General features: G+C 39.1%; 1 protein-coding gene across 1 annotated transcript in view; it reads left to right on the forward strand.

Annotated features, from left to right (window-relative positions):
- rgl2 (ral guanine nucleotide dissociation stimulator-like 2) overlaps positions 1-11462 on the forward strand; it is a 170086-nt gene that overhangs the window by 131712 nt on the left and 26912 nt on the right. The window contains exon 14 of the mRNA XM_034174274.1: positions 10560-10619. Within this exon, the coding sequence (XP_034030165.1) occupies positions 10560-10619 (60 nt within the window). The remainder of the gene's footprint in view (positions 1-10559; positions 10620-11462) is intronic.

The following is an 11462-nucleotide window of genomic DNA, read 5'->3' on the forward strand; positions in this document are numbered from 1 at the left end:
CTGGAAGCTCGTGTTTATTACACAACTTCCAGCACAGTAGCACCCTGAGAGCAGCCAAAAAGCCAACTCTTATCAATTGCAACGCTCTGGTCAGGCGGAGGTCTGGAAAATAAAGTCATGCTGACTTATGGTTTGATTTATAAATAACATTAACACCGATAGCATAACTCCCTTAATGTCATTTCTGTCATTTGTACAAAGTTAAAATAACATATGTTTTAATGTTGAATAATGCACTAATTCTGAGGTTTTGTAACAAACACAGACAGATTGCAAAGGATTCTGGGTAAAAAGTGCCTCTGCTAAACACTGATTGGTTCAGTCATTGATTATGTAACCAACACATTAATGTGACGTGTGTTGGTGTTATACAGATAAATGTGCTTTTGTAAAATATTCCATTTTTTATTTGTAAAACAGGCATTTTTACGGAGCCCTGGAAGTGTCATCGCAAAATGTTTTGCATATGGAGAGAATGTGTGCTCATTTTATTATATTGTGCCATGCGCACGTTTGATGATGTTGTAAAACGTGCTTTACACTGTGCGAGTTTTGGCCATTTTTCAGATGATTTTTCATTCGTGCAGGAATTGTTTGGACCAAGTTTCAGGTTAATCGCGCGTCCTGCGTCGTGTAGTGTGAATGGAGTAACAAGCTGCATTTAACATCTCACGACCACCTCCTGATCGCCGACCGTATGATCAAATGAAAATCAAACCTGTTTGATATTATTCTGGTCGGCCGTCGTGAGGTTATCCTGCTGCTGAGGAGCTACAAGCGTCCAACCGCTCGCACTGTGCCTGTGCAAACACGGCAGAGCTGTCTTGTAATGTTTGTTGTTGTTGTTGTTGTTTTTGTTTTTTGTTTTGTTTTGTTTTTAAACTTAATTTGTAAAAAAAAAAAAAAAAAAGCCATTTGCAAAGCCAAAAAGTTGATTTGACATAGAAGTTGATCTGATATAACCGGGGTCAAATAAATAGAACACTGCCATCTACTGGTGCTCAGAGGCTTAGCACTTAGGGCGAATACTGCGAACACTACTGGCCAGTAGATGGCAGTAGAGGCCTGAAAAACTTGCCAAAACAAAATCCCAGATACTCCATGTCTGCTACATTTAAGATGCGTGGAATTTAACAAATGCAAATACAATAACGTCTATAAACCCAGAGAATATATTCACAAGAGTTTTAGGCACTAGAGTTTAATGCTGTTGTCTGTGGAGCCTGAACAGAGTGTCTGAAATGCATTTGTCCTGTCGTGAACATACTGAGATTACCCTATCACCCATAATGCACTGCTGGGCACAGCATGTGCTCACTAAAACCTTAAAATTAGCACATTACTTTAAAACTAAAACATATATCTGATATTTTCACTTCATAAAACGTCAGACATGACAATAATTTTAAATAGCTTGTCCAAAATTAGTTTGGTTAAAATTTGAACCATAAGTTAAAAATGTATGCCTCTGGATGACTTGGGTGATTATTGCCAGCGTATCAGTATGGTGTTAAACGAATTTTTTTTTTTTTTTTTTTTGTAAGACCAGTTCTCTTTTGCCTGTAGAGGATAGAGTGTTTTTTTCTGGAAACTGCTCTTTTTTGTTTGCAGAGGGTAGAACTATGCATCTGTTAGGAAACGTTTAACAGGTAGGTGCTCAACTGATTATAAAAATGTTTGTCACTGTTCATGTTTGTTTACTATGTTATCGGTCTAAAGGTTATCAGACAAAAATGTATAGGAAGATAATTAGTCCGATAATGGTTTTTAAAGTTATCTAAAAAGATAATCCGATAATGAAAACATTATCCTCGATAATTATCTATTATCGGATTATCGGAACTGTGCCCACCACGGTATATAGTATTGACAGCCTTTGCCATAAAGTCAAAGGAATTGTCTGTAGACCTCCGAAACAGGATTGTCTCGAGGCACAAATCTGGGGAATCGTATAGGAACGTTTCTGCTGCTTTGAAAGTCCCAATGAGCACAGTGGCCTCCATCATCTGTAAATGGAAGAAGTTTGGATCTAACAGGACTCCTCCTTGACCTTGCTAAACTGAGCAATTGGGGGAGAAGCGCCTTAGGAGGAGTTTTGTCCATGTGAGTGAAAATCCGTTATACAGAATCCATTATATACGGTTTTTATTGCATGGAAGACCATACAAAAACATTGGGACGTTTGCTTTTGTCTGGTGAGTGCGACTATCCCATTTATATGATGACGGTTTAGGCAAGTTTTACTACTTGAGATGTCTGGACACTGCTTGATTAGCTTCTGCTCAAATTTGGTAAAACTGTTGCACTTCTGAGGAAAATATTTTAGGGATCCATACTGATTCTCTGTATTTTCTCTTCTGATGTTCAGGATCAAGTGCTTTAGCTATATTGGATAAATTAGCTTGGCCATCCATCTATATCCAGCATTGGCCTGCTGTGTGTGTACATGGAGCTTGCCGTCCAGTATGGCTAACAAAACAAAACCACGTGTTGCATGTGACGTCACTGCACACCATCTGTACTTTCCGGATGCACTGTATTTGGATTTAACAACATTTTCAGAAAAGAAATCATCATCACACTCTAATTACAGCTTTTGATCATGCAAGCTATTATCTGATGTCAGTCCTGGCGGGTGTGTCCTTGGCTGATGTCAGCTTGTCATTGATGTTTATTGTTGACACTTGAAACTTTTCTTCAGAGGAACTGATTTATTTATGTTTGGATTTTTGTGTGTGTGTGTGCTTTCATGGTAATTTGTACTTTGTATTGCATAGAAAGTAACATTTCAATGCATTAAGTGTTCAAAGTGATTAAATAATTAAATAACTAAATAGATTCAAGCTTCACTGGTAGTGCAGCAAGAAGGTCCTTGGTTCAAGCCCAAGCTCCAGTCTCCTGGTACATTTGGAGCTGCTTCACGAAGTTCAACATGCAGGATCTGCTTTGGCTTCCCTGAGCAAAAATGGGAGCCGCTGAAAAGAAATTATTTCTGATGTTGTAGAACTCTCCAAACCTGTATATCTGTGTTAGATAGTCTGTTGCAGTGATGCCGTATCCAACCACTTTTTTTAGTAACGAGTAATCTAACGCATTAATTTTTCCAAATCAGTAATCAGATTAAAGTTACTTCTCCAAGTCACTGTGCGTTACTATTATTTTTACATTGTGGGTCGATAGCAGCATTAAACTTGGTCCGTGGGCAGGTCAGGGTTCGAGTGAACTGCCCACTTTAAGCGAGCTGTGAGCTTTTCATCCGCGGTTTGTTTGTAGCAGCCACGACTCGTCCGCACCTCTTAAAGCGCGGTGACAACAGCACACCTGCACTGAGCTTTACAAAGACATTTTTATGCTTTATTTTCTCCTTTATTTAGAATTCTGAGCTGAGCCGTATTTGCTCGTTAAAAATAGCTGATCCTCTGCGACGCGTCAACAACTAACACTATTTTCCACTCAAATGCACCTAAACTCTCTTTCTGAGGCGCGCATGATGTGACAACACAATAAAACTTTCTTACCTGTAAATCTGGTCATGTTTTCTGAATAAATAAATGTTATCCATTCTTTGTGCTCAAACGCCAAAGCAGGGGCGAATCCAGATGGAATGGGGGCGTGGGGCAGGGTTGTGCCCCCCACAACACCCCTAGATTAAAGGTTTTGAAGCCGGTTTTTTTGTTTTTTTTACTACAACTACTAATACTACTTAAAATAATAATAATTTTGACAAGTAAAATGTTTAGAGAGAATTTAAATGTTAGAAAAATGTTAGAAAGAATTTAATAGTTACATTTATAAACAATGTAGGTTAGAAATTACAAGTTTTACTGTTACAGTGCTGTCAACAGTTAAATATGAGGTCAAGAAAGAGGTCTTTATTTTACTTTTTATAAACAAGTATTTATTTTCATTGAAGTCAAGAAAGGGTGACTATAAAGTGAGTTTTGGCAAAACAGGTATCATTGTCATGTTGACGTGGGTTGTTGTCGACAGCTGGGGAAAGTAACTAAAAAAGTAACTAGTAATCTAACTTAGTTACTTTTACAATTGACTAATCAGTAAAGTAACTAAGTTACTTTTTCAAGGAGTAATCAGTAATTGGATTACTTTTTCAAAGTAACTGTGGCAACACTGGTCTGTTGAAAAACTCACCACACATCCTTAGATTGTCATTTTGTTTAGGCAACATAAAATTGCCTGAAGATGTGCAGTAAGATTTTTGTCAGGAAAACTGTAACTCTAAATACATTACATTACAAATTATAGACCCAGTGTTCACAATGGAAGCACCTTATGCTAATGCTAGCCATTTAGAATTGTGTTCAGTGATGCTAGCAAGATTTAGCAGGGGTGGTGGTCAAGTGGTTTGTGTGTGTGTGTGTGTGTGTGTGTGTGTGTGTGCGTGTGTGTGTGTGTGTGTGTGTGTGTGTGTGTGTGTGTGTGTGTGTGTGTGTGTGTGTGTGTGTGTGTGTGTGTGTGTGTTGGGGGGAGGGGGGAGCAACATGATGTTAATACAATGTGAACGGACTGCGATTAGCTTGTATGGATTTATGTTCACATTTATGTATTATGTATTTTTAAGCACATTATAAATCCTCTTGCTCGCAATGGAGGCACATACTCACCTTGAAATTGCACCTAACACCAAGCTAGTCCTTAGTCAGTTATAAAAATAAATATTATACATAGATTGTAACTTTACTCAAATAAGGAAGCAGTACTACATCACAATGCCGGTATTTGCCAATTATGAACTGCAAATTGATTATATATATATATATATACACTCAACAAAAATATAAATGCAACACTTTTGGTTTTGCTCCCATTTTGTATGAGATGAACTCAAAGATCTAAACTTTTTCCACATACACAATATCACCATTCCCTCAATATTGTTCACAACCAGTCTAAATCTGTGATAGTGAGCACTTCTCCTTTGCTGAGATAATCCATCCCACCTCACAGGTGTGCCATATCAAGATGCTGATTAGACACATGATTAGTGCACAGGTGTGCCTTAGACTGCCCACAATAAAAGGCCACTCTGAAAGGTGCAGTTTTATCACACAGCACAATGTCACAGATGTCGCAAGATGTTGAGGGAGCGTTCAATTGGCATGCTGACAGCAGGAATGTCAACCAGAGCTGTTGCTCGTGTATTGAATGTTCATTTCTCTACCATAAGCGTCTCCAAAGGCGTTTCAGAGAATTTGGCAGTACATCCAACCAGCCTCACAACCGCAGACCACGTGTAACCACACCAGCCCAGGACCTCCACATCCAGCATGTTCACCTGCAAGATCGTCTGAGACCAGCCACTCGGACAGCTGCTGAAACAATCGGTTTGCATAACCAAAGAATTTCTGCACAAACTGTTAGAAACCGTCTGAGGGAAGCTCATCTGCATGCTCGTTGTCCTCATCGGGGTCTCGACCTGACTCCAGTTCGTCGTCGTAACCGACTTGAGTGGGCAAATGCTCACATTCGCTGGCGTTTTGGCACGTTGGAGAGGTGTTCTCTTCACGGATGAATCCCGGTTCACACTGTCCAGGGCAGATGGCAGACAGCGGTGTGGCGTCATGTGGGTGAGGCGGTTTTGTGATGTCAATGTTGTGGATCGAGTGGCCCATGGTGGCGGTGGGGTTATGGTATGGGCAGCGTCGTTATGGATGAAGAACACAGGTGCATTTATTGATGGCATTTTGAATGCACAGAGGATACCGTGACGAGATCCTGAGGCCCATTGTTGTGCCATACATCCAAGAACATCACCTCATGTTGCAGCAGGATAATGCACGGCCCCATGTTGCAAGGATCTGTACACAATTCTTGGAAGCTGAAAATGTTCCAGTTCTTGCATGGCCGGCATACTCAGCGGACGTGTCACCCATTGAGCATGTTTGGGATGCTCTGGACCGGCGTATACGACAGCGTGTACCAGTTCCTGAAATATCCAGCAACTTCGCACAGCCATTGAAGAGGAGTGGACCAACATTCCACAGGCCACAATTGACAACCTGATCAACTCTATGCGAAGGAGATGTGTTGCACTGCATGAGGCAAATGGTGGTCACACCAGATACTGACTGGTATCCCCCCCCAATAAAACAAAACTGCACCTTTCAGAGTGGCCTTTTATTGTGGGCAGTCTAAGGCACACCTGTGCACTAATCATGGAGTCTAATCAGCATCTTGGTATGGCACACCTGTGAGGTGGGATGGATTATCTCAGCAAAGGAGAAGTGCTCACTATCACAGATTTAGACTGGTTTGTGAACAATATTTGAGGGAAATGGTGATATTGTGTATGTGGAAAAAGTTTTAGATCTTTGAGTTCATCTCATACAAAATGGGAGGAAAACCAAAAGTGTTGCGTTTATATTTTTGTTGAGTGTATATATATATATATATATATATATATATATATATATATATATATATATATAATGTATAAGAAACTTTGAACATGTTTTCCAGCATTTTCCATATTTCACAATAATTGCACTAAGGAAAGATGATATTCAACAGATCACAGCCAAAATTATTGGCTGTGATCATAATAAAGTAAATTTAATTATAAACTCTAATTTCAAAAATACTATGACTACAGAAACCTGTTAAATTAGCTATTGTTATTTGGGGAAATTTTATATACAGTAGTGTTCTGAATAATAGTAGTTCTATGTGACTAAAAAGATTAATCCAGGTTTTGAGTATATTTCTTATTGTTACATGGGAAACAAGGTACCAGTAGATTCAGTAGATTCTCACAAATCCAACAAGACCAAGCATTCATGATATGCACACTCTTAAGGCTATGAAATTGGGCTATTAGTAAAAAATAAAAGTAGAAAAGGGGGTGTTCACAATAATAGTAGTGTGGCATTCAGTCAGTGAGTTCGTCAATTTTGTGGAACAAACAGGTGTACTGTATGTCCTTAATTTTATTTACTATATTTTGAGTTTTAAGGATTTTTTATTTTGGGGAATTTCAGCTAGATGACTGCATTTTATTGATGTGAATTGTGCTAATATTTTCCATAAAGTACTGTTTAGTTGTTTTATTGATCATTTAAACCAGATTTGAACCTGCGTAAAAGGGTTGTACGTTTTGTTCCTCTTGCCTGTAGCAAGGTTACTTGAAAAGTTATGATCAGCTAATTGAGCTGTTAAAACCAAGTGATTGGACCGATATTTATTTATTTATTGCAATCCTGGATCAGTTGTGGACCCAAAAAAATGATCTCTTTATTCTTGTGAGATTGGGTGTTTTGTATATTTGATGAATAACACAAAAACCAAAGCATGTTTTGAGATTAAACACATGTATGTCACACACTGACTAGAAGATGATTGTTCATTAGTGCACCTTGCGTCATGATCCTATGAACACATTCAAATCTAGCAGATTGCACACAGTGCACTTCACAGGTTCTACTGTAGTTGTATTCTTCTTCCCGTGTTAATTCAGCTAACTTTAACACAAACTCACCACAGTCATTTGCATGAACTGATCTGGATCATGAGCATCTGGTCTGGTCCAGACAAAATCCATATGTGCACAGGTGTCACGAGCCTTGCTGCACAGTGGACACAGAACATTGCCATAGACATGTCTGTATGTCTGTCTGTCCGTTTTTCTGTCTTCCGCAATATTTCAAACATGCAAAAAGCAGTTTCAAAGCTGGTGGATAAACTTAGAGGACGGCCAAGGGTTGTGTTAAGGTCCTAGATCAAATCAGAAGCCATTGTCTCAAATATTTTAACCATATCTGAGGAAGTATATGACATACTTCTGCTCTCCTGGATCAAACAAAGGTATCAGATCTGCAATGTCACTGACACTATGTGATTATGTCAAGTAAAGTTGAATAATTAACTAGCCGTGGTGAAGCACTACAATCATCTGGAGCCATTGTGGCAATCCAGACAGAAATAAACATACATCTCTCTGAAGAATTTGCAGCTGATCAGCAGGTTCAAGGGAATGCAACCTGAAAGTTTTTTATATTGTCTCTGTGCATTTTATATGTTTTTAAATGAAAACGTAGAAAATGTAGAAACCAGTGGACTAACTAGGTAGAAGACTAACTAGATAGAGAGACTAACTAGGTTTCAAGGATTTACTCCTGACATACAAGGCTCTAAATGGTGATGCACCCACCTATCTCGCTGAACTTGTTCAACCTCATGTGCCTTCTCATGTCCTGTGGTCACAGGATGCAGGATTGATTTGTGTCCCCAGGATTAACAAAAAGTCAGGGGCTGCAGAGCCTTTGCCTGCCATGGTCCTACTTTGTGGTACAGTTTAGCTTGACACTTGAAAGCCCACTTTAGTTGAATCTTTGAAGGCAAACCTAGAAACTTCTTCTGTTGAAGATTAGTTTTGTGGTTTAATGTTAGTTCATGATATCTGCTGGTTTGTATGTTTTATTTGCATTTGTTCGATATAATTGTTATGGATGCAAGATTTAGTTTTTTGTATTTATTTATTTATTTTTGTCCTTATAATTTATAATGTAGGCCATGTGATATGAAGGGCAGCATGGTGGATTAGTGGTTAACACTGTTGCATCACAGCGAGAAGGTCGCAGGTTCAATTCCCGTGGCCTTTCTGTGTGGAGTTTACATGTTCTCCCTGTGTTTGCGTGGGTTTTCTCCGGGTGCTCCGGTTTCCTCCCACATCCAAAGACATGCGGGTTAGGTGGATTGGACTCTTTAAAATTGTCCATAGGTGTGTGTGTGTCTATTTGTGGCCCTGCGACAGACTGGCGTCCTGTCCTGGGTGTACCCTGCCTCACGCTTTGCGACTGCTGGGATAGGCTCCAGCCCCCTGCGACCCTTAATTGGACTAAGTGGTAGAAGATGAATTAATGAATGAATGAATGTGATATGAATATAATGTGACCCGCTTTGCCATACTACTTGATTGCATGTATTATAAATCAGTGATCGCAAATATTTTCTACTTAAACACCCAAATTCATAAATGAGTCACCCTCTGAAAATGTGACAAATATGATCTCTTTTAAAAAACACACAAAAGTCCATTTATCTCCTCTTGAAGACACCAGATCAGAATTATTATTCTTCATGTATCTTTCTGTAGTTTGCTGCCACTGTGTGAATTTTCAATAACATCCATAAAGCAGTTTCGAAGGCTTACAATGTCAAGATCATTTGATGCATGAATGAAACACAACAGTCCAACTGTGTCCTGTTGACAATGTCAGACTGGAATAATTTTCATTTGTGCACATCTTCATATCGTGCACTACCATTGTTTGAAGTTTCAGTGAAATCTGCCCAGTAGTTTACGAGGAGGTGCACTTACAAGATTGATGGGCAGACAAGTTTTAATTCCCAAATTGTTGTTTGTGGGTGATATAATGAATGAATGAATGAATGCATTGTATTTGAATAACTACATCCCAACAAATATAGCAGCTGGCTGGGAATAGCTGCCGAAATGAGACTTTCACAAACATCGGAATCAACATTATTTTTACAGATATGAAAGATTTTATTTTACAGAATCAACAATGCAGAAAAACACTTTGGCTATTGGAATTTGTATCATTACTTCATTTGTCCAGCAGAGAGGACTCCTTAAAATAGACGAGAAGACATTTTTTTGCAAATGCTGAGCAATGTCACACGTCGGTTGCTTGGAGAAAATCATCCAAGATGATGGAATAAGCTCCCAGACAGCTGCAGTTATCTATAAATCTGATCTGTTTGGCTTTTGGTAAACAGTTGTGAGAAAATGACTTTTATATGTTAGCAGATATATCTGTATCATAAATTTATTCATCCATAATATCGGTATTATATCACCACTCTCTCCAACCCCCCCACCCAAAGAAATAAATCAAATTAAATTAAATTTCCGTATCGGTCAGGCTCAAAGAATAACTTACTCATCGCTCATCTTCAACCACTTATCCAGGATCGGGTAACGGTGGCAACAGCTCCAACACTGGACCCCAGGGGATCCTTAATCGGGGGTGGACCAAAGAATAATATAAGTTCATGTCAGCTTTATTTTCTCATTATGACAGTGTTACTCCAGCTTATTGCAATCATTCATTCATTCATCCATTTTCTATAACCACTTACTCCAATCAAGGGTCACCAGAGGAGACCATCCAGTAGTCACAGGTGGGGTACTTCATTGACAGGACACCAGTCTATCACAGGGCCACATATAGACAGACAAACGCATTCACAGTCGCACTTGCGGCCAATTTAAAGTTTCCAATTCATCTAACCTGCATGTCTTTGGGAATGGGAAGAACCTGGAGCATGTGGAGGGAACCCACGCAAACACCGGGAGAACATGCAAACTCCACACAGAAAGGACCAGGCGGGAAATGATCCTGTGACATTTCTTGCTGTGAGACAACAGTCCTAACCACTGAACCACCATGCTGCCTATAGCTCATTGCTCTGCAAATTTAAAAGTTGTCAGTTTTTTTTAAATGAAGGTTTCAACAGTTTTGTCTTTTGTCAATTGTAAAATGTTTTACCAATCAGAATTGTTGGCTTTTGTCATGCAGGAGGGCACATCAAAGTTTGCCAACCTTGACAACAAACTGAACATCAGGCATCCTAATAAGGTAGGTAAAACAGCTTAATAACCACGTATGTGTATCATTAGGGTGAATCCCCAACTGACTGTGAAAATGTGCAGTGATTAACTTCATCAGCCAAATGAAGACTCGAGGAGCTTGTTCGCACTCAAGGGGCGATATCTGTTGTTGTCTTTTAAATACCCCTCTGACCTCGAATGCACAGTCAATTATTCTCCCTGGAGTGTCATATTGGTTGGTGTTACATCAGGAGGACATTTCAGACTGAGTTGGGTAAGTTGGCAGTCACAGAGGAGAAACTTAAAAATGACCTCGGCATGCGTCTCTGTGGAAAACCCAAATTATCTCACACATCAAACAGATAAAAAAAAGAATAATTTTCACACATTTTTATTGATGATGTCTAGTTTGAGCGCAACCATTACAGCCTGAAGGGCTGGGCAACCTTCAGTTGATGCTTTGGAAGATTTGTGAATGATGTAAGACCCTGTAAAAGTGCCTACTATGTTGTGAAAGACGGACTCCATGAACATTTACTTTTTTTGGTGGTGGTGGGTAAAATTTTCAATCACGTCTCTTATTTGACACACACACATATGTATGTGTGTGTGTATATGCATTAGTGCGTTGCCCATGGGGATCCACGGGTTCCAGATTGGGTAGTGTTTTTAAGAAGGTACCTGACATTTTTCAAAGGCGGTAATAAAGTTTCTATAATGATTTTAACTGAAATTGCAGGAAATTAAAAAGAGAAAGTTTTGTGAATATTTGTACTTATTATTTGGCACATTTAGTTGATTGTCATGTTTTACAACTGGCAAGGTTGAGATATTTCATTTGTTCAGAGCTTATCTGGTTACCAGAGACAGA

Source organism: Thalassophryne amazonica, chromosome 7 (assembly GCF_902500255.1).
Source record: "Thalassophryne amazonica chromosome 7, fThaAma1.1, whole genome shotgun sequence".
Taxonomy (NCBI): domain Eukaryota; kingdom Metazoa; phylum Chordata; class Actinopteri; order Batrachoidiformes; family Batrachoididae; genus Thalassophryne; species Thalassophryne amazonica.